The 23,825-nt window shown below is 51.6% G+C and overlaps 2 protein-coding genes across 10 annotated transcripts in view; both read left to right on the top strand.

Annotated features, from left to right (window-relative positions):
* LOC101936714 (C-type lectin domain family 2 member D-like) overlaps positions 1-4,438 on the top strand; it is a 78,908-nt gene extending 74,470 nt beyond the window's left edge. For 6 of the 8 annotated variants that reach the window (XM_065564148.1, XM_065564145.1, XM_065564146.1 and 3 more), the window contains 2 exons: positions 811-920; positions 3,075-4,435. In XM_065564148.1, coding sequence (XP_065420220.1) covers positions 811-920; positions 3,075-3,237 — 273 coding nt within the window. In that variant the 3' untranslated portion in view covers positions 3,238-4,435. Of the gene's footprint in view, positions 1-810; positions 921-3,074 lie in introns of all 8 variants that reach the window. The other 2 variants (XM_065564144.1, XM_065564143.1) reach the window with 2 other exon arrangements.
* A 10,911-nt stretch (positions 4,439-15,349) lies between these two features.
* Positions 15,350-23,825, top strand: part of LOC101939617 (C-type lectin domain family 2 member D-like) — a 34,077-nt gene continuing 25,601 nt past the window's right edge. Inside the window, exons 1-2 of one of the 2 annotated variants that reach the window (XM_065564161.1) lie at positions 15,350-15,470; positions 17,442-17,571. The gene's annotated coding sequence lies outside the window, so the exon portion shown is untranslated. The remainder of the gene's footprint in view (positions 15,471-17,441; positions 17,572-23,825) is intronic. The other variant, XM_065564162.1, reaches the window with a different exon arrangement.

The following is a 23,825-nucleotide window of genomic DNA, read 5'->3' on the forward strand; positions in this document are numbered from 1 at the left end:
TTTTTTCCTTTTTCCACATCATTTTATACTGGAAAAACAGAGGAAAAATAAAAACATGGGGGGAAAAGGTGTGGAAATCCACCTTTAGGAAAAAAAACGAAAAACTATTCCCCAAACTTTTGCCAGCAGGAAAACAGTACAAAGGTTACTCTGGAAAATAAAGGAATATTTTCATCTCATCAGTATATGTCTCATTTTTCTCTATCTATCTCTATATAATTTAACCAGCAATAAAGACAAGTGTAAAGTACTTCATCTAGGAAGGAAAAATCAAATGCATGAAGGCAAAATAGGGAATAACTGGCTAGGTGGTCGTACAGCTGAAAAGGATCTGGGGGTTCCAGTGGACCACAAATTAAATATGAGTCGACAATGTGATGCAGCTGAGAAAAAGGCGAATCTCATCCTGGGGTGTATGAACAGGAGTGTTGTATGTAAGACACGGGAGGTGATTGTCTAGGTTTATTTTGTCTTGCCTGAGCATGGGGGGCTGGACTTGATGATCTCTTGAGGTCCCTTCCAGCCCCGTGTTCTATGATTCCCAAAAGTTGGGAAACTGTAAGAAAATGGGAGGAAACCCCCCCAGTTATGAAATGGGAGGAGGGGGAAGTATTTGGGTTTTTAAAATACATTTTCCTGTGCAAAACATCATGTTGGATGAACCCCTTTGCCCTGAGTACTTTGACTGGCAGCTCTTTGGGCGAGGGACCAGCTTTCTGTGTGTGCAGCACCTAGCGCATGGGGGCCCTGATCCCCGTGACGGCGGCTGTAACACAGATAAGGATATAATGTGTGTGTTCTTATCCACAGGATTTCATGCTGCGCTATACTGGGATCCTTTACCACTGGATTGGCCTCCATAGGGAACCAGGCGAGGGCCAGCCATGGAAGTGGACCAACGGTACCATATTCAACAACCTGTGCGTCCCTTTTCCTCATTCGCTTTCTCAGTAGTAGGGCACAGAGAAATGCAACAAAACCCTGGGCTGGGTGGAGAACGGGAATTGGAAGCGAGACCTCAGGATCTTAAAAGCCTGATCCTCTACTGCCTGAGCGACAGGACTCGTTCTGGGGAGGTTGCACCTGGAGGAGACTTGTAGACCTCTTCCATAGCGTAGGCACCAGAGGAGGACAGAGAGCCCCACTCGGGTAATGTGGATGACACAAGTGGGACTGTCTGGAAAAATTCCTACTGAAAGTTTTCCCTTATAGAAAATCTGATTGTGTCAAAAGCAAAATTTCCTGGAGGTAAAGGTCACTGGATGAGATTTTTCCATTGCAGAAATTGACTCAAATGTTTATTTTCACTCAACCCAGAATGAAACATTTTCATTTTGGTTTGCCTGGGGGGCCGCTGCAGCACATCATGGGAATTGTAGTTCTGGGTCCTTCCAGTCCCATTTGTCCCTGGTCTTTGACCAGACAACATCTCCCATGATGCACTGCAGTGTCTCACTCATGCATGTTCTTATGTGGTATTTTGGGGGTAGGAAGACACTGCAGTGCATCGTGGGAGATGTAGTCCAGCTGGGAATCAGGACCTGTAGGAGAGAACATGGGTGGAAGAACCAAGTACTACAGTTCCTACGATGCCTGAATCCTAAATCATTTTTTCGGGGGGAGGGGAAGAGAATTTCTGTTCTTTGGGAAATTTAAATATTTTGACTTTTTGTCCCAAAACATGCAAATTTCCCTCAGGATGGAAATTCCATTTGTCACCCACCTCAGTGCAAACAGTTCCCCCCCCGAATCATTCACGAGCACATCCCATCATTCATGCACAATGACACCCCACCGAGGGGAATCGCTATGGCTACGGGATGTGGCAGAAGATGCGGAGCTCGGTGGGGGAGTAGCTCGGTAGCCGCGTTAGGGCCTTGCTAAGCACGGCTGGGCTCTGGCTGCCTGGGGCAGAGTGAGAGGCAGAGGAAATGGATGGGAAGTGTGGGGGAGGGCTTGGGAGACCCAGGGGGAGAAGATAATGAGAGGGGCAGGTGGGGCAGCAAAAGGATTGTGGGAAAGAGGGGAAGTTGCTGGAAGAGGCGAGTCTGGAGGGAAAGCGAGAGGACAGGTCCATCAATGGCTATTAACCAACATGATCAGGGAAGCAACCCCATGCTCTGAGTGTCCCTAGCTCTGTTTCCCAGAAACTGGGAGTGGCCAACAGGATCACTTGATAATTTCCCTGTCTGTTTATTCCCTCTGAAGCACCTGGCACCGGCCACTGTCAGCAGACAGGATACGGGGCTAGATGGACCATTGGTCTGACCCAGCACGGCCGTTCTTATGAGGTTTGCTTACCCTGAGGTATTGCCTGATTTCCAGTCTAGCTGCACTAACGTGTCCAGTTCTGGTCACCTGTATTCAAGAAAGACACACTCAGACTGGAACAGGTTCAGAGAAGCGCAGCTAGGATGCTCACAGGAATGGAGAGTCTCTCTTATCAGAGGAGACTGAAAGAGCTTGGCTGGTTGAGCCTAGCAAGATGAGAGGGTCTCTCATTGGTCTCTATAAATACCTCGGGGGTAGACACCTGGGTGGGAGAGGAGCTACTGAAGCTACAGGACAATGTTGGCACAAGATCACACGGGGATAAACTGGCCAGGAATTAATTTGGGGCTGGAAATTAGCAGGTCCTTTCCTATCAGAAGAGGGAGGTTCTGAAGCAGATGCCCTGTTGGAGCCATGGGGCGAACCACCTAACTAGATAGAATACAGAGCCTGAGAAGTCTATGAACAGGACAATATGCTGGGGTTGCCTGCCATAGCCAGGGGCTGGACTCAGTGACCCAGGAACTCCCTTCCAGGCCTATGTTCCCTCATATACTGGAAATACCTGCAAGAAACTTCACAACCTCTGTTTCCTGTTCTCTGTGAGCCTGATTTTCAGGCACTTAGCGTCCATTGTGACATTTAGAGCTAGAAGTGATTAGCTCAGGGTTGATTAGTAGCAAAGCCTGGTTGAGAAGCCAGTTCCCCTGCTTTGTACAGCACTGGACCACATCGCTTCTCTGTACGTGAGCAAGAATGGGAACTGGCTGCATCTGATAACCCCACACTGCTTCTCGTTGCAGGTTTCAGGTCAGAGGGGAAGGGCAGTGCGCCTACCTGAATGCATATGGGGTCAGCAGCTCCAGGTGCTACTCAGACAGACATTTCATCTGCAAGCGGCCAGACGAGTGCTCTAGAAGGAAGCCAAGTGGTGAAGGAGGGGACACAATGTGTAAGATTACTTAAAAGGTCAATGCAGCCTCTTCTGTGGATGCAGAACTTACACATTCACCATCTCTTGTGCAGCATCCTATTTCTCCAACCATTGCTCCCTCCAGATCCCTGCTGAAAAACCATCTTTACAATGCTCACAACACTAACTCTACTGCATAATAACTCCATTGCCATGGTACTAATGAACCAGTGGTTTAGAGGTTTAAATCAAATACTCCGTTAATTCCTAAAGTGAATAAATTATTTAGATTATGAAGAATCTCTGCTTTTATTTAAAAAAGCTTATATTTGTAGCTTGCTTGGTTATGAATATACCCTGGCAAATCAAAGAGAGCCTGAGTCAGCAGAGAGCTTGAAACAATAACTCAGAAAAGTGCCTCATTTAATTAATTTGATTAGTTAACTCTGGAAGTTAGTGATGACACTAACTTCTTTCTTTTTCCTCTACGCCGATTTTTCCTGGTGAGGGTCACGGCAACAGCATGGAGAGTAAGGAAGATCAGATCGCCCTTGTAGTAAGTGAAGGCCCTAATGAAGGCCCAGTTTGAGGCCTGAGGCGTGAACCAAACTAGAGTAATGGTCAAGACTTTGCTAACATAAAGCAAAGTTAAGCGGCAGGCCCTGCTCACAGAACCTGGCAAGGAAAGGGCTGATGCTGCAGAAAGAGACATACCTAAAAAGTACTGGACACTAGATATCAGAACACTCCAATACTGGAACATTCCACAGATAACATGGAACAGGCCGACCCATCCCAATGACAGGGGCAAAAGGGGAAAATGATGGATAGAGTTGTTTTGATCGAACCAACATGTACAAGGTGAGAGGCGGCACCTTACTGCGTAGAGGGGTTGTACCTTGCTATGTAGAGGGGTTGCACCTCAATACGTCAGGAGTGATGTGTAACTTGTTTGTACCTGTGTATAAGAATGTATCCCTGGGGTGGTGTCTTTGTCCAGCCGAAGGGGCAGTGGAAAGTCCTGCCACTGAGCTGAGTCCATTGTCGAGCGGCACTTTCTAGCAGTATGCCCGGTAGACTAAGTAATCTACGGGGAACTGCAATTGTGTCCAAGGTCGCAATAAACCTGGCCGAGGTGCCTTTGTACCTTACTAGACTCTGTGGTCATTGGGGGTTCTCGTCGGGTTTGCTGTGTCAGCTATCTGTGCAGAGCTGGGGCAGCACACAGAGGGAACACATGCATGCAGCCGAGTGATATCAACAGGAGAAAGCAGAGCACCACACCGGTAGCATCTGACAACAGCCCTTTCCTCCACAACAGATTCCAGCTCCTCCTGGGGGATTCCCAAGCATTCCCAGGCCAGCCAGGAGATATAATCCCTCCAGCGTGTTCTGGGTTGGCCTCGGGGCCTCCTCCCAGTGGTACATGTTCAGTGCAGTTCCAAAGGAAGCCTTCCAGGGGGCATCCCCTCAGCTGGCTCCTCTCAATCCGGAGGTGTAGGAGCTCCTCACCCTGTCTCAGAGAGTAAGCCCAGCCACCCTGCGGAGAAACCTCATTTCCTCCACTTGTACCTGTGATCTTGTCCTTTCAGGCAGCGCCGGCTTTAGGAAGTGCGGGGCCTAGTTCGAATAGTTTCGATGGGGCCCCAGCAGGGATGACTCACCCGGCGGCGCTCCGGGTCTTCGGCGGCACTGAAGAACATGGCCCCGATCCCCTAGCCGGAGCCCCAGGAGTAGCATGGTGAAACCCCCAGCCCCGATCCCCTGGGAGATTGGAGCTGGGGGGTTCGCCATGCTCCTCCTTGCCCTCTGGCTGGGGGATTGGGGCCGGGGATGTCGCCACGCTCCTCCCAGGGCTCTGGTCAGGGGATTGGGGCCATGGGTTTCGCCCCACAGCGCCCACCGCACCAGTTGGGGGAGCGGGGCCGGGGGTTTCTCTGCGCTCTTCCCAGCGCTCCGGCTGGGGAAGGGCTGAAATGCTGCTGAAGACCCGGAGCGAGTGAAGGACCCGCCACTGAGTGAGTAAAAATTAAAAAGGCACCTAAGTTAGGCGCTCTTTTAGGCGTGAGCGCGGGGCCCTCTTAGGCGTGGGGCCGGAAGCGGCCTAAAGCCGGCCCTGCTTTCAGTCATTACCCAATGTTCATGGCCATAGGTGAGGATGGAGACATAGATTAAACGGTAAACCGAGAGCTTCGTCCGAGAACTCAGCTCCCGCTTCACCACCACGGATCTGCACAGCAGCCGCATCACTGCCGCTGCCGCCCCAATCCGCCCGTAGATCTCTCGCTCCCATTTACCATCACCAAGCGGTGACTGGTTGACAGCTCTGCCCGTCTCTGCACCCAGATGTCCAGAACATATGACCTTCCTCCGAGGATCGTTACCTTGTCGTGGTGGAGGGGCTTGCGTGTTCCGATGAACCCCAGGGCTACGTCGTCTGGAGCCCAGTGCTCCTGGGAGGGTCACCCTAGACGAACAGGTCTGGGGGGAGGTTCCAGACTAAAACGATCCAGCTGATGAAAACCCAAAAAATGAGCACAGGAACCTCGCCTGGATTAGGAATATCGGACCCACCCCTGAAGCCAGGCCTGGGGCTGGTGTTAGTGAGTGTCTGATGGCCAGGCAACCCATGTAACCCGGCCGGGCCTAGCCCGAAAAGGGGACGTAGGCTCAGCACCCGCGCGGCAAAGGGTGAGGGTTGGGTGCGATGCCCGAATGGCAGCAGGAGAGATGGACCACGCTGGGCTGGCCTCCGCGATGGAGACTGGCCTGACACTAAAATAACAACATTTAATTGGTAAATTAATTTTAGCTCCTTTTAGTAGATGAGAGCTTGGAGCCGCTGCAGGGAAGGGAATGCAGTGACAAAGACAGGGGGAAAGAGTAGAGAGGGTAAGATGGAGAAAGAAGAGAAGGAAAGGGTAGGTTGCCCTAAAGGGGAGGATCCCCCTGAGTGGTGATGAATGGGGGACAGAAGAGCTAAAAACTCAGGCCTGGAACCTGAAATACCTTTGAGGATTTGGGTCTCAGTTACTAGTTTAAAGCCAGATTCTACTACTAGAATGTGATTTTATTTGTAGGGTTTTCATAAATCTCTTGCCCCAGGAGTCACGTGATTACATGAGAAAATTTCTAGCCTTCCTGATTATGGAGAAAAGTTTGAAAATGGGATCCTCTCCTAACAAAGGTTAAAAAACCAGTTAAGAAAAAAAACCTCAATTTGTGTATTAAAAAAAGTCATGATTTTAGGGGGATTTTTGAATGTTTGGGTTTGACAAAACTGGATTAACAAAATCTAAAGGTCATAAATTTTGGTTTCAACTTGAACTGGGTGAAATGTTTTGACAAAAACTTTTTTATTTTTGGACAAAAATGCAGATCTGGTGACACCAAAACAATATGAGAATGTGTCGATTTTGCCAAATCGATTTAGCAGACAAATCACCTCAAAACAAACTCCAAAAAAAAGCTGAACTTTTCATTTTGCTGGTTTTGGCTTTTTGTTTCATAATTTCCTTTAATTTTGTTTTGAAACCTTAAAAATCAAAATGAATCTTTTTTCAACATTTGTTTTTTACTTTTTGATGCAATGAGAATTTTGAAACAAAATTGTTCTTGACTTAATCCAAGACTACATTTTTGTGTGATTTGTTGGAGTTTCCAGCAAAGTGAAAAAATCCATTCTTTGCGCAGCTCTAACTGTGACCTCCCCTGCCCTTTCTGTGTTGCTCAGTGAGGGGGGTGGGATCAAGGTTAGATGGGAAGTGGACACTAGTGTGCAAAGAGCTGAGAGACCCTGGTCTCTCTACACTTAAAACTTAGGTTGACCTAGATACCTTGCTCGGGTGTGAAAAATTCACACCCCTGAGAGATGTAGTGAAGCTGACCTAAGCCCCCTTGTAGACACCGCTTGGTCGACGAAAGAATTCGACAGTCTCGCCAGGAGCTGGATTTACAGTAGTGACGGGAAGAAAACCTTCTGTCTCGCTAGCAAGTCTCTACATTGCACCAGCGGATCTGCAGCCCTAAGTTAACCCAGTGTATCTGCTGTGATGTGAACCTGGGATCTCTGCCTCTGCAGACACAGGCAGCTACACTTTGAGCTAAAGAACCAGACTTGTGAACAGCAGCTACTGCAGGGGGACAGAGACCCTGAGTGTGGGATACAGACCCTTACACTTGGGAAATGGCTGAAGAGACTGAATCAAAGTCGGGGTACGAAGTAGCCAGTGGATTTTGGAAACATCATTTGAAACTGGGACTGGACGACACGGGATGGATCACTTGATAATTGCCCTGTTCTGTTCATTGCCTCTGAAGCAATTGCCACCAGCGACTGTGGGAAGACAGGACACTGGGCTAGATGGAGCATTGGCCTGACCCCGTATGGCTGTTCTGATTGTGTGTGTGTGTGTGTGTGTGTGTGTGTGTGTGAGTAGATCTGATCAGAATTTGACAAGAAACATTTTTTAACTGTTTTCTCCAGGATTTTTTTGCCATCCTTAATTTTGTTTTTATTTATTTATTCTGACTGAAACTGTGAATGGGAGATACTTAGTCAGCATCTCTCATCATCTGCATTTAATTCATTGCTCTGAGCTAAGATTGTTTGGGTCGGGAGAGCTCCTGGAAGGGTTTAGTCGCTTCCCCTGGGCTGTGTATAAATACCAGAGTAACCCATAATGACTCCCAGTTAGGAACCAAAATGAGTGGCCAGGTTTTCAATAGATTCATGTAGATTAAGGCCAGAAGGGACCATTACATCATCTAGCCTGGCCTCCTGCCTAGCACGGGCCAGAGAACTTCCCCCACTTACCCCTGTAGTGAGACCAACAACTTGTGTTTGGCTAACATCTATCTTCCAGAAAGGCACCAGTCGGCGTCCGGCTCATATACAATGAGCTGAGCTGTTCTGAAACTCTGCCCTAAGGGTCACAAGGGGAGCTGCCATGGTGGATGAGGGAAATCTGAGGGTCCTTAACTTGGAGCAGAAACTAAAGCAAAAAAACAAACAAAAAGAACAAACAGAAAACTAAACACGAGTTGTAGATTCCAAGGCCAGAAGGGACCGCGGTGGTCATGTCGTCTGACTTCCTGTACGATACAGGCCAGAGACCTGCCCCCAAATAATTTCCGTTTAAGCCGGGCCTCCCATTTTGGGTTACTCTGGTGTTTAAAATAGACAAGTAAATAAACCTGTGTTTTGCTGGGAGGAAAAATCAACCAACCAACCAACCAACCCTACTTCCTCTCACTTCTAAAAACTCTTTTCCCCACGTCGGGAGGGAGGGATGGGGAAAATATTTTTTTAAAGAGAGGCAGCAGCGGGGGGAGAGGGCGTTCTTTCCAGAATTTTTCATTTCAAAATCTTTTGTCCAAGTTTTTGATCTGGTCTATTGATTTGTAGATAAATTACGTTTTGCTTCCCTTCCCTTTAACATAGATTCCCTGCTGTGAATTGCCTACAATCTAAGGACAAAGTGTGCCTTCCTTTTTTGGAAAGTGCCTTGTACAGGACAGCCTGTAAATTGCTGTGCAGGAAATGGTTTTCCCATACGACAAAATATATTGATATATAAAAAAAAAAATTCTATCCCAAATCGGGATGAAACCATTCCACAATTTCCCAAACAAGCGGAGAGCAACCCACTCCCCCAACAGTGAGTGCACTCACCTGAGAGGTAGGAGATACAAGTAAGTCGCTGCTCTGAATGGGACAGATCAGGGACTTGACCGGGGTTTTTTCACATCCCAGGTGAGGGCCCTGACCCCTGGGCTATTCTCACATGGTCTGTCCTGGCTGTGAGAACTCGTCCCAAGGAAAGTTTTACCAAACCAGCTCTGTTTCCACAGAAAGTTTTGGGTTCACTGAATCGGCATTTTCAAACAAAAAGCTGCTTTATCAAAAGATTCCTGACCAGCACTAGTGGGACTCTCCCAGAAACAGATAACGAGGCTGGCATTCGTTATCACAGCACTAACACACAGCACTAACACACACTCACACACAGCACACTCTGGCGGAGCCTGGCAGAAGTTCTCATCCAAAGTATATTGAAGTTACTGGAAAAAACTCACAGGACCAAATACTCACCAGCAACCACACATCACTGAACAAAACCACTGACCCAGGATCCTATCCTTGAAACAAAGCCCGATGCCAACTCTGTCCACATATCTATTCAAGTGACATCATCATAGGGCCTAATCACATCAGCCACACCATCAGGGGCTCGTTCACCTGCACATCTACCAATGTGATATATGCCATCATGTGCCAGCAATGCCCCTCTGCCATGTACATTGGCCAAACCGGAGAGTCTCTATGCAAAAGAATTAATGGACACAAATCTGACATCAGGAATCATAATACTCAAAAACCAGTGGGAGAACACTTTAACCTGTCTGGCCATTCAATGACAGACCTGCGGGTGGCTATATTACAACAGAAAAACTTCAAAAACAGACTCCAATGAGAGACTGCTGAGCTGGAATTGATATGCAAACTAGACACAATCAACTCAGGATTGAATAAGGACTGGGAATGGCTGAGCCATTACAAACATTGAATCTATCTCCCCTTGTAAATATTCTCACACTTCCTATCAAACTGTCTGTACTGGGCTATCATATTTATCATGTCAAAAGTTTTTTTTCTCTTACTTAATTGGCCTCTCATAGTTGGTAAGACAACTCCCACCTGTTCATGCTCTCTGTATGTGTGTGTATATATATCTCAATATATGTTTCACTCTATATGCATCCGAAGAAGTGGGCTGTAGTCCACGAAAGCTTATGCTCTAATAAATTTGTTAGTCTCTAAGGTGCCACAAGTACTCCTGTTCTTTTTACGGATATAGACTAACACGGCTGCTACTCTGAAACCTGTCACAGGACCAGATCCTCAAAGGTGGGAGATTAGACCCTAAATACCTTTGAGGTTCTGGGTCCCATTAACTTCACTGAGCAGCCCCCTTTGAAACTGTCATACCAGTATCCCCTGTACAGGACTGCCCCCTAGAGACTGAATTACAAATTATTATTGTAATGTATGACACTTTAGAGATCACATTGTGCTAGACTCTGTAAAATACCTTACTCTGACCATGTGCCCTACCTGATGTCGTTTGTCTTTCGCTTGTCTGTTCTGAGTTTGTACAGCCCCTAGCACAACTGAGTCATGCTCCATGACGGGCTAAGTGCCACTGCAGCACAAATGCAATGGCACCGTCGCTCTTTACAGAGCATGGTCTGTGCGCCGGTGAGTTCTTTGATGGCTGCTGAGTCCGATGGGTGAGTGACAGTCCAGTCCACAGGTATGACACACCCACACATTAGCAACGCTCTGAATCCAAGCAGCAGATGCCGGTCATCACAAAGTTTGATCCAATCCGCCTCGCTCCATCTACAAGCTGACTCTGCCAACCGGCACGGCATTCTGCGTTCCTTTCCCAATCATCCACAGAGATTCCAAAGGACACTGGGTCAGCTTTGCAAGCATCCCGGAATCTGCGCAGTGGTCTGCCTCTCTTTCTAGATCTTTTGTGAGCGTCAAAGTCCTGCAAACTCTTCGGGATCCTGTAATCCGGCAGTCGCGTGACATGACCAAGCTGCCTGAGTCCTTTCTTACTAATTAACATTCCCATAAGTGACATACCAGCACGATTTAGCACTTGCACATTTGTCACCCTGTGTTGCCGTCTTATTTGAAGAATTTTACTCAAGCATCTGACATGGAAGCTGGTTAGTCTCCTGGTATGTTTGGCGTAAATCTAGGGTTACCATATTTCCACAATCAAAAAAGAGGACATGGGGGGGGGAAGCCCTGCCCTAGCCCCGCCCCCATCCACTCCCTCCCACTTCCCACCCCCTGACTGCCCCCCTCAGAACCCGAACCCCCCTGCTTCTTGTCCCCTGACTGCCCCCTGCTGAGGACCCCCCACCCTAACTGTCCCCCCTAGGACCGTACCTGTCCTCTGACTGCCCCGACCCTTATCCACTCACATGGGTGGCAGGGTTGTAGAAATTTTGATGGTGCCCAGAACCCCCCCCCCACCTGCCTAAGGCTCTGGGAGGGGGGTTGGGTGGGGGGAGGAGGTCTGGGGTGCAGGTCCTGGGCTGGGGATTAGGGTGCAGGAGGGGTGCAGGTTCTGGGATAGAGTTTGGGTGCTGGGTGCAGGCTCCGGGCTGGGGCAGGGGGTGGGTGTGCAGGAGGGGGTGAGGGGTGCAGGCTCTGGGATGGAGTTTGGGGGTGAGAGGCGGTGCAAAGGGAGGGGGTGCAGGCTTTGGTAGGAAGTTTGAGGGCAGGAGGGGGTGTGTGGGAAGGGGGAGGGGGATTGGGAGGGAGTTTGGGGATAGGAGGGGATGCAGGGGTGAGGGCTGTGGGTCTGGGGATGAGGGGTTCATGATGCAGGAGGGGGCTCAGGGATGGAGCAGAGGATTAGGGTGTGTGGGGATGAAGGCTGGGGGGTTTGGGGTGTTGGAGAGGCTCAGGGCTAGGGTGGAAGGGCAGGGTAAGGGCAGCCTGTCTTCCCATTAGTGGATGGGGGACGCTAGGACCCGGGGGCAGCAGACAGCAGTTGTCTGCGTGTACTGCCAGAGCCAGCACAGCAGACAAGGGAGAGGCAGACAGGGACGGGGGGGGACCCACCGAGGGGGGGATGCACGGAGGGGGGGTGGCAGGTGGAGGCTGGGGACCCATCCAACACTCCCCTGCTCCCTGACTGCCCCCCCCCCCCACTCCTCTTACCATTCTGGCTCCACGTGGGTCGGTTTGTGTGTTACACAGGACTACAGAGAGGGGGAGGGGGGAGCAGGGGAGGGCTCTGGCTGCTGGAGGCCAATGGGAGTGGGTCAATCGGCCTAGCCGCCCAATCAGCAGCCACACTCTGCATGGAAGGGAGGGAGGGAGGTGAGGGAGAAAAAACCCCCGGACATTTTAACCTTGTTACCAATTCCTCCCGCACGGCTATTTAGAGACGCAAAAGCCGGACATGTCCGGGGAAATACGGACGGATGGTAACCCTAGTAAATCATCCATGTTTCTGAGTCATACAGAAGCGTGGATAACACACACGTCTTATAAATACAGATTTTCACTTTAATGGACCATTCGTTATTGTTCCAGGCTCTGTCTTGCAAAAGACAAAAGTTCCCGGCAGCTTTGCTGAGTTGCTAGTGAGCTCAGCGTCAAGATCTACATGGCTGGTAACAGTAGAGCCAAGGTAGCAAAATTGGTCCACACCATCCAGACGAACACCCCCTAAGGTGATATCTGGAACTGGCTCTGAAGAGCCCTGGGGCGTGATAACTGTCTTCTTCAAGCTTCTTGCTAGCCCAGAGATTTTGCATGAATCAGAGACCTTGGTAATAATGTTGCAGGGCATCAACACGGTGAGCCACAGGGGCTGCAACATCTGCAAACAACAGGTCCCTTATGATGATCTCCTTCACCTTCATCTTAGCTCTGCACCGTGCAGTGTTAAACCCACCTCCGTCCTCTCTGGTGCTAGTGCAGACACCCCCTCGGACATCACGGAACGCACCTTCCAGCAGGAGTGGGAAGTAAATATTAAACGCTGTAGGAGCCACTACGCAGCCCTGCTGCACTCCATTGTTGATAAGCGACGTTAAATGACTGGGGGTAAGTGTCACTTGTGATACCAATAAATAATAATAAACAAACATATAACAAAGAGCTGCCCCAAAGTTCAACAGTCAGGGAGAGAACCAGAAAACAATGAGAGGAGATTGTTGCTGGACTTTCATTCTAACTGTCTAAGCCAGTGGTTTCCTGTGCTCCACGGACCCCTGGGGATCCATAGATGATGTCTGCACCTCCATTTGAAATTTTGCAGGGCTCTGCAAGTGAAGAAAGGTTGCAAACCAATGGTTTAAGCCAGGGGTTCTCAAACTGGGTATCGGGACCCCTCAAGGGGTTGCAAGGTTATTTCATGGGGGATTGCGAGCTGTCAGCCTCCATCCAAAACCCTACCTCCAGCATTTATAATGGTGCTAAATATATAAACAAGTGTTTTTAATTCATGGGGGGGGGGGTCACACTCAGAGGCTTGCTGTGTGAAAGGGGTCACCGGTACAAAAGTTTGAGACCCACTGGTCTAAGCAATGGGGCTTAGGGCATTTGCATCTTATTATTTCTGTGTCACGGTGCCTGGGGGACCCTGTCGTTCTGCTTCTCTTCTCTAGGTGACCCCTGGACTGCCCACGCTAGATGCACGGTGTGATCCAGGGACCCCTTAGTACCACCTGGCAAAGGGGCCAGCGTGGGGGCCTGGGGCGTGAGTCTCACATTCAAGTGTGTGTCACTGGTCACTAATGTCATTGTGAAACACACGTATGGCTGGTGTGCAAGCAGTTCTGTGTAGACACCGCCATTATGGTCCCAGTGTCTGTGTCTAGGTGGGGGGGTCACCGGCAAAGGTGTGAACCAGGTTTTCTGTCAGACAAAGGCTGTTTCTCTCTCTGGCTGTTTAAGGGTAAATTAAGTGAGGGATGGTTCACAGTGGGGCTCCTCTCCCGGGTCTAAACCAAACGCCGAGGAAGGATGAGGGGGAACCACACAGAGAGAAAAGTTACAGGATGGACAGTGTCAGTTACGCTGCTTCTACCTCCATTAATAACTGGAAATTAAACCCTGTCGCTGTAGCAGGAACATAAATGACCTGTTGCTACTGGAGTCACTGAGTGCGCAGAAATTGGCCCCAGCTTCTGGGCAAATGCGCTGAGTGATGCATTTGGTCTGTAATAACATGTATGTATGTGTCTGTCTCACTTGTGGCTGAATTCTGTTTATATTTATATGTAATATATTAACCGACTCTTGGGGGGGGGGTTAAGTAGCATGGGGGGAACTCTCTCTCATGGGATTTGCAGGATCTAAGGTTTTCCTAAATCTTCCTCACACTCACCCAATAAAGGTGTTGTTTTGTCAGATGCTACTTGGTAGTTTGTGGCCCCTCACCTGACTCCCAGAGATGTGCCTGTCCTGCAGGAGTCCTTGCATTCAGAGGAGTGTGTTTATTGCCGCTGGGTGTCCCAGTGGAGGTGTGACAGCCGCTGTCATGGCTGACACCCCAGGAGTTGAGCCAGGGAATGTACAGAACAAGACGCAGGAGCTGCCCTGGGCTGGAGCTGCAGGGCCAGGCTTTGTAGCGACGGGTGTAATGGACGTCGATTCTCTGTGGAGCAGGAGCAGGCAGCGACCTGTGACCCGCACTGACCAGTGTGTTACAGAGTCACTAATGGATCCGGGCAGACATTTTTCAACAGGTCGTTTTTCCTGTCGGGAAAATGGTGATTCATCAAAAATCAAGACATTCTACAGGGACGCGTCTATTTTGACAAAAGTTTGGACGGAAACTTACCTGGTGGCCTGCCCACCTGGCTCCTCAGCCGCCCACCTGGTGGCCTTCTCAGGAGCCTGAATTGTCAGACTCCCAGGTCCTCAGCATTGTGTCAGGTGGGGAGCTGGGTCTCCCAGGGCTTCCAAACTGTTTGGAAGTTTGCCCCCAGTGGGATGTCAGGGAGTGGAGAGGTGGGACTGGACGGTTTTTCAAACAATTTTTTTAACAATCCCTTCTGTGGAAAGTAGCGCATAGCTGACCATTAGTTCCTATTTGGAACACACTCTCTCTCTCTCTCTGTGCTGGAAACGTGGAATTTTCCATGGGAGGGAAATCATAGTTCTAAGTCTACAACAGTAACTGTTGGTTCAAATGAAAAGTTTTATTTGGGGATTAGAGACATGTGACCTTGTGTTTTGAGATCCCTTTCAGCCCTGCAGCAAACCGCATTGATGAACGGAATTGAAAGCATTAATCTACGGAATACTTCACCCCCCACCCGTCTTTCCGTCCACCAAAACAAACCCCGATATTCACCCAGAAAAATTATGAATTGGTTTTTGTCCTGATTTTCACCTGTTTTTTCTTGTGGTAACACTGATAAAATCCCCGGGGAAAATGAAACCTCCCTAGGCAGTTTATTCCAGTGCTTAGCAGCTTCCGAGCAGGACTAGCGGAGACAAGCAAGATCATACAGATCATAATCATCAACTCTGTCCATTCATCTCTCCCTCTTCTCCTCCTCTCCCACCGCCCCCCTTCCGCCGTTGCCGCTCTGATTGGCATCGTGAACAGCCAATGGGAGAAGGAGTGGGCGGGCTCAGGAGTTAAAAGGCAGGCGGGGCTGAAATGCTGCAGTGCCACCAATCACTGCAGGGAGCAAGTGCAATGCATTCAGCTCGCTGCAGCTGCTTGGGATCAGGGTAAGTGATGGCTTGTGTCCAGGGGAAATTTTTTTGGCGGGTGGGGTTAGTGAATTTCTTAAAGGGATGTGGTTGTTGGAGGCAGAAGAGGGAAACCCCCCTTCAAACCCCCAAGGGTGTGGGGGAAACACCCGAGAAGGGACTGAGGGTTTGACATCTGGGGGGAGCGGATCCGAGGGAGGAGAAAAGGTGTGTTCAGGGCGGTGAATTGGCCCAGCCCAGTAGGGGGCAGCGCTCGGCTTGGTGGCGTTTCTCTGTGTCAGGCTGACTCTGGGAAGCTGCACCTGATCGGCTGCAGGATGGCAGGGGTTGGTCTGGGGATCAAAGAGCCGGGCGCTGGCAGCACCTTCCAGCATCACCGCCCCCAGCTCAGCTCTGGCCCTGTGCCCGGGGAGTTTGGCAGGTTGGTACCTTGCATGATTGATCGTAAAGAAATAAGTGTGGGGGGTGAGGGGGAGCACAGAGCCCTGTGGGGGGGATAAGAACGGCCGTACTGGGTCAGACCAAAGGTCCATCTAGCCCAGTATCCTGTCTTCCGACAGTGGCCAGTGCCAGGTGCCCCAGAGGGAATGAACAGAACAGGCAATCATGGAGTGATCCATCCCCTGTCGCTCATTCCCAGCTTCTGGGACATTGTGGGGTGCTAGTATGTGGAGAGGTGGAGCACAGAGCCCTGTGGGGGGATGGGACATTGCGGGGTGCTGGTATGTGGGGAGGGAGCTGCACAGAGGCCCTGGCATGGGGGCAGAATGGGGTATCCTTGTATCTGGGGAGGGAGGAATTTGGGGGCACACAGAGCCCCTGGCATAGTGGAGGGAGTGGCTTGGAGTCCCTACAATGAAGGAGGATGGGAGCTTTGGAGGTTGGGGGGAGGTGGGATGGATGGATGCAGGTAGCCCACGGTGTGTGCAGGGAGCTTGGCCTGCACAGGCTGGGAAGTGTGGGACCCCCGGTGGGGTTCAGGGCAATGTGTGTGTCTGTTTTGCTGGGGGCAGCGAGGAGGCAGGGCTGTCACAAGGACGCAGGGTGATTTCCATTAGCCTGGGGCCTGCTTGTCTCCATCCAGCTGCCTGGATGTACCTCCCCTGCGCCACACCCTCAATGCCAGGGGAAAGGGAGTGGGGGTTTCCAAATGAAGGCAGGGCCGGGGGCATCTGTGGGCGGATGGGAGCCAGGGGCCGTGCAGAACAGATGGGCGATTGTGGGTTTGCTGAATCACCTCCCTTCCTATGGGGCCTCATGCAGGGAGAGCCGCAGCCACAACCAGCCCCCCCAGCTAGCAGCCGCGCCCTGCTCTGCTCAGAGGGCTGGGGGAGGATGGAGGGCTCTCAGCATGGCGGGAACAGCAGTGCTAGGGTGGGTGGATCTGGGAATGGGGGGAGGGAGGCCCCTGGATTTGAGGGGTGGGGCAGGAGGGGAGATCCATGCTTGCTGGGGGAAGGACGGAGGCGGCTCATTCCATGGGGAAGGCAGACAGCAGAAGGGGTCTGGTTTGCAGCAGGCAGGGTGGATCCGGGCTAAGGGAGCAGGGTGGGAAGAGGAGTCTGATGGCTGTTTGCAAAGTGAGGGCCTGAGTCAGGTCGCAAAGGGGCTGGAGGGGAGGGGTCAAGGCCCCCCTGCTTTGGGAATACCCCAGAAATCCCCCTCACCAGTGCAGGGGCCTTTCCAGTGCCAGACGGGAACAAGCTGCCCCTCCTGGCCTGTGTGTTACAGGCTGTTCCTCTGCACCCGATGCACAGAGGATCTGGGTTGTTTGAGCCCAGCTCAGCTCACACTGGAGCAGTTCATGCCGTTAGCGCTGGAGATCTGGACTCAGTCCCTGTGGTGTCAGCCAGGCCAGCAGCTGTCACCCCGTAGCGCGGCACCAGGCCAGAGGCCTGGAAATGAAGAGGCCGGGCTTGAGGAGGCCAGGGAGGGGGAGAGACGTGCAGTGAACCCCGAATGTTTATTCACCTTCTGGTCTGTTTCTAGGCCTTGTGGCCAGCGAGAAAAGCTGGAAAACATGAATCCGAAAGGCCGAGAACCCAGGAGGTGAATAAACAGAGCCCCCCTTGGAACTCCCAGCAGCCAGCGCACGCTTTTCTTTTTCACCGTTTTCAAGGTCTGCTCCTGTCTCTCTCGTTGCCCAGCGTTCAGAGCCTGGGACGGAGCGAGACTCACCCCTGTGGCGCCTCCTGTCGGTCGGCCTGGGAATTAGCTCTTTTGACCCGGAGCGCCCTCTGCAGGCTGGTGCCTCGCTGCCACTGGTCCCTGTGTCCTTCCCGGACCCGGTGCCACTTGCCCTCGGGCACTGCCCCCTAGCAGTACCCCCGCTCTCTGGGTCTCCCCACCCAGGGGAACCCCCACCCACTATCCCCACCTCACCTCAGTGGCTGCTGCCAGTCACCATCTAGCCCCCTTTCACTGGGGCTGACGGCAGTGTAGAAGCCATGTATATGCATCCGAAGAAGTGGGCTGTAGTCCACGAAAGCTTATGCTCTAATAAATTTGTTAGTCTCTAAGGTGCCACAAGTACTCCTGTTCTTCTTTTTCCCAATTCTTCATTGGTCACTGTAATTGGTGGTTTTAGGAGGGGCGTGAGATTTTAACACCTGCCAAAGAAGAAATTGATTTCAGCTGCTTTTCCGTTGAGGATGACTGCGGTATTTCACCACTTCCAACCTATTGTGTTATCGCCCCTCCCTCTTTCCTTATCCAGCTCTCCAATTTGTCCTTGCCTGGCTAGAGTAATCGGTTGTGAGACACATTGTATCTACCCCCAGCAGCTGCTCGAATCAACCAGAACTCCCAACCATTTTCTAACGATTCTCCCACAAAGCCCTGAAGCAGGGAGCCTCCAACTGCCTGTTCAGTTTGGCAGATGCAGGTGTCATGGGGGTTGTTCTTAGACCCGTTCATTATGGAGGGGGAGAATAACGCCTGCCTCAGACTCTCACAATTCACCCATGTCGTCGCCCCCCCTGGCAGTGTGGGATTCATCTGCTGATCTCTGGCCTGTACGCTCGTCTCCCTCCTGCCCACCCACCAGATGCACACGCAGCCTTATAGACTCATAGACCTGAAGGCCGGAAGGGCCCATCATGATTATCCAGTCTGATCTCCTGCACATCACAGGCCAGAGAACCTCACCCACCCACTCCTGTAACAGACCCCAAACCTCTGGCTGAGTCACTGACGTCCTCACATCATGGTTTAAAAACTTCAAGTGAGAGAGAATCCACCATTTACACTAGTTCAAACCTGCAAGTGACCCGTGCCCCAGGCTGCAGAGGAAGATGAAACCTCCCAGGGTCTCTGCCAAGCTGAGCTGGGGGAAAATTCCTTCCTGACCCCAAAGCTGGTGACCAGTGAGACCCTGAGCATGTGGACGAGACCCACCAGACAGACGCCTGGGAAAGAATTCTCTGTAGTAACTCAGAGTCCTCCCCAGCTAGTGTAGGGTTATCATTATTTAAAAAATAAAAAAAGAGGACACACCATGGGCCCTGGCCCCGCCCCTTTCCCACCCCCTTCCCCGCCCCAACTCCGCCCATTCCCCAAAGTCACCGCCCTAACTCCCCCTCCTCCCTCCCAGCCATGCGAAAAGGGCTGCCCAAGCGCTACTGGCTTCACGGTTTGCCGGGCAGCCCCCAGACCCTGCGCTCCCGGCCGGCGCTTCGCCGGCGCAGCTGGAACCCGGGAGGGGAAGCGCCCAGCTGGGGGCGCAGGGTCTGGAGGCTGCCCAGCAAACCGTGAAGCCGGTAGCGCTCGGGCTTCGGGCAGCCCCCTTGCCTCTGGACCCTGCGCCCCCGGCCGGGCACTTCCCTTCCCGGGCTCCGGCGACTGTGCTCCTTCCCTGACTCTTCGGCTCTGTTTAAGAGCCGAGCTGCCCGAGCGCTACCGGCTTCGGGCAGCCCCCTTGCCTCCGGACCCTGCACCCCTGGAGCCCGGGAGGGGAAGTGCCCGGTCGGCGGCTGGGGTCCGGAGGCAAGGGGGCTGCCCAAAGCCGGTAGCGCTCGGGCAGCTCGGCTCTTAAACAGGAAGGAGAAGAGTACACCCTCGAACTTCTGACAATAATTCACGGTCAGCCAACAAGAAAACCAGCACCGTTCATATTCTGGTTTTGGATAAAACATCTGATCTTGCCTACATCATAGAAACCTTCCTCCCTCCAAGCCTACACCCCACCACCCCCTTTAGCGATAACGTAACCATCAAACAAGTTATGAGTCAGTCGTCTTTCTTCCCAATTTAGTTTTAACAAAAAAAGCTGCGACGTAAGTAGCTATGAGAGATGACAGCGCAACTACTAGGTATCGGTGGGGGAAAGTGTGCTAGTAATGTCCTGGATATGCTGGTCTGTTAAGTGTTATCGCTTTTAATATGCGAATGTAAACACTGTAATAGAGTATTAATGTCCCAATGTACCGTAGCTTGTTTTCACTTACCGTAATACTCGAAGTGGTGCATGTGAAAAGTGTCTTAAAAGCTGACACTGCAGCAGTGATATTCCCAAGCCAGCATGCGTAGGGCTAGGGGTGGGGAAGGGGAGTGCATCTAGGTATAAGTAACATCTCTCACACCAAACAGGAACATTTCCACAGTTCATTGTAATTTGGAAGTGTGATTATTATACCTTGTCTTACAAACACCATTACATATGCACAAGGTCAGTAATTCCCCTCCCCATATATACAGCGGGTGGACGAAAGGAAGTATCCCCATGATTTGGGGGATGTTTACACTGGAAAAGGGAGGTGTAATTTCCGGCTTGTGTAGACATACCCGTGCTAGCGCTGATCAAGCCAGTGTGCTAAAAATAGAAACGGAGCCCCAGTGGTGCAAGGGGCTAGCCAGCCTGAGCTGGAGGATTCGGAAGGGCTTGGGGTCTAGCAGAATTGTGACATCAGAGAGCAAGAGCCCAGGGAGGCGGAGCAGAGATGAGCTGGGGCGGGCAGTGGTTCCCCTGCGCCCCCCTCCCCGGTTACCTGCTGTGGCGCGGTCGGCCCCCCCGACCCCAGCTCACCTGCACTCCGTCTCTGCCTCCCTGGGCCTGAGCGCGGAGCTGCCACTTGCTTCTCCGCCCTCCCAGTCTTTCTGCGCGAACAGCTGATTGGCGGGAAGCAGGGGGAGGGAGAGAAGCGGAGCGGAACGTTTAGGGGAGGAGGCAGAGCAGAGGTGAGCGGGGGGCGGGGCACTGCTGGTGGGTGCTCTGCACCCACCAAATTTTCCCCATGGGTGCTCCAGCCCCGGAGCACCCACGGAGTCAGCGCCTAAGGTGCCACTTTTGGATAATGTGGTCGGGGGAGCAGCCGCTCCCCCTGCTCCCCCCTAGCTATGCTCCTGCCCACAGTATTCCAGGTGAGGTCTCACCAGTGCTTTGTATAATCAGAGAATCGTCAGACTGGAAGGGACCTCGAGAGGTCGTCTAGTCCAGTCCCCTGCACTCAAGGCAGGACTAAGTATTGCCTAGCCCATCCCTGACAGGAGTCTGTCTAACCTGCTGTTAATGATCTCCAATGACAGAGATTCCACAACTTCCCACAAAATTCCACCATTTATTCCTGTGCTTAACCCCCCTGACAGTCAGTACTGACTAATGGTACGAACACGTCCCTGTCTCTACCGGAAATATCTTGCCTAATGCACCCTAGGATTGCTTTAGCTTTCTTCATGGACTGATCACATTGGTGGCTCATAGTCATCCCCCCTGCCCAGCTGCCTATCTCCATCTCACAAGAAACTAATCAGGCGGCTTAATCACCTGACTCCAGAGACATGTCCCGTTCATGGATAGCTAGCGGAGATAGGTGCCTCCTTCCAGCCTGGACTTAGGTGCCAAACTCCCTGAGAGCGGCAGGGCTTAGGACACACCCCTCTCATTAGCATTGGCTGGAGTAGGCATCTCCCTGCCCAGCATGCTGGCTGTTGTGAATCCCATTCTATGGCGCCTACCTCTCCCCATTCAGTGTGTCGGGAGCCGGGGAACCTAACCCAGGGGTGGTGGATCCTGGTGCTGTTCCTGAGATTTTTCTAGGCATCTGAAAGTTAGGGGTTGTGACTCTCAGCAGCACGATGCCCTTTGTGGGGCCAGGCCCCCCTGCCTTGAAGAGAGGAAGGATGGTCCAGTCATTAGGACGTTAACCTGGGACCTGCAAAACCTGGCTTTGATTCCCTGCTCCAGCACTGATACCTGGGGTGAGTCACCTGGGCCTGATCTTCACTGGTCTTTACATGCCTATTTCCCATTGAAATCGATCTGGGGCGCAGTTCCCGATCTGTAACACGGGGGTAAAAGCACTGCCCTGCCTTGTAGGGTTAAATGCATTAAAAGATGAAGGTGGCTACATGCTAACTGGGTCCAAAGATAGAGGAGCCGAGGAGATGGGACCTCCTATTACTCCCATGCAGAATCTGCTGGAGGAGCAGGCTCTGGGTGTTGTCACTGGTATTACAGCAGTGCCTAGAGGCCTTCAGCTTAGACTCATAGAAATGTGGAGTTGGAAGGGACCTGGAGAGGTCATCAAGTCCAGCCCCTTGCGCTGAGGCAGGGCCAAGTAAACCTAGACCGTCCCTGACGGGTGTTTGTCCAGCCTGGTCTGAAAAACCTCCGGTGATGCAGATTCCACAAGCCCCCTTGGAAGCGAATTCCAGAGCTGAACTCCCCTTAAAGTTAGAAAGTTTTCCCTAATATTGAATCTAAATCTCCCTTGCTGCAGATTAAAGCCTATCACTTCTCGTCCTACCTTCAGTGGCCGTGGAGAACAATTGATCCCTGACCTCTGTATAACAGCCCTGCACATGGTTTAAGACAAATAAAATCAGCACGTTTTGCATAGTCAGTTACAGCCTCAGCTTAATCCCGTCCCTGCCCTCCCCAGCCGGCCGTGTTCTGTGGGTGTTGCAGCAGATCTGAGTCAAAAGGAAGATATTGTAGGGACTTTCTGTGTTTTGCTGGGGATGTTTTATACCTCGATGAGGGGGGAGCCTGGAGACGTTTGCAGAGGGAAGAGGCTGGATATCACTGGCAGAGCAATGGCGATGTCCCTGGTATGATGAAATAGCAGATCTGCTAGGAAGTGAGGGGCTAAGGGGTGAAGAACTGTGACAGGGCTAAGCAGAAAACTGCTTCTCCAGCTCCAATGAAGGGGGGTGAATGGAGCTGGGTAGAGCACCTGGCCCTGACTGGGGAAGCTCTAACAGCTGCTGCTTCATCAGGCTGGGGCTGGATAAGAGCCCAGGGGAAGAAGCCAGGGGGGAAGCTGGAAAGAGGAAAGGCAGTGAGGGGAAGCAGAGAGAGAGAGAGCGGGAACTGGGATTGGGATTGTTTCGTCTGCAGAAGAGAAGAGTGAGGGGGGATTTGATAGCAGCCTTCAACTACCTGAAGGGGGGTTCCAAAGAGGATGGAGCTCGGCTGTTCTCAGTGGTGGCAGATGACAGAACAAGGAGTAATGGTCTCAAGTTGCAGTGGGGGAGGTTTAGGTTGGATATTAGGAAACACGATGTCACTAGGAGGGTGGTGAAGCACTGGGATGGGTTACCTAGGGAGGTAGTGGAATCTCCTTCCTTAGAGGTTTTTAAGGTCAGGCTTGACAAAGGCCTGGCTGGGATGATTTAGTTGGTCTTGGTCCTGCTTTGAGCAGGGGGTTGGACTAGATAACCTCCTGAGGTCCCGTCCAACCCTGATATCCTATGAAGACTTTCAGCTGCCTATGTCTCTCACTCACAAACAGCTGTTGTTACTTTACTGGTTGTATTATTACTGTGGGGTCTAGAGGCCCTAACTGAGACCAGAACCCCACTGTGCTGGGCACAGAACAGACACACACACACACTCAGAGGCAGGGTGTTTGCAGCTGAGATGCACTAGAAAGAAAGGGACAGATGGGGAAACTGAGGCACAGAGGGGGGACTTCCCCAAGGTCACCCAGCAAAGCAGTGGCAGAGCTCTGAACAGAATTGAGCTCTCCTGAGTCCCAGTGTGGTATCCTCGCTACTGGACCATCCTGTCCTGCAGGAGTCCATGGGTGCTGAAGTAGATAGAAAGAGGAAGGGGGCATCCTGTCTGCACCAGCCAGAACGGAAGGGGAGCTGCGAAGGAGGTTGCTCAACCCAAGCCAGGGAGAGGAGGATGGGCCTTGCCTCTGCTTTTAGCTCCCCTTTCCTTTAACCCCTGGAGTTCTGACAAGTAAAAGGGACAAGGGGAGATGTGGGGGGTGTCAGCACAGGGATCAGAGCCCAGGCAGTGGGACTGCAAGGCCTAAAGCCACCGGTGGGTCTCTCTTATTCAGGTCTGCTCCGGGGATGTCAGTGGAAGTTAGAGCAGGCCGAAGGCTACTCTAATTTGCAGCAGCCTTGCAGAGTCATGCTCACTCC

Source organism: Chrysemys picta, chromosome 12 (genome assembly GCF_011386835.1).
Source record: "Chrysemys picta bellii isolate R12L10 chromosome 12, ASM1138683v2, whole genome shotgun sequence".
In the NCBI taxonomy this organism is placed as follows: domain Eukaryota; kingdom Metazoa; phylum Chordata; order Testudines; family Emydidae; genus Chrysemys; species Chrysemys picta.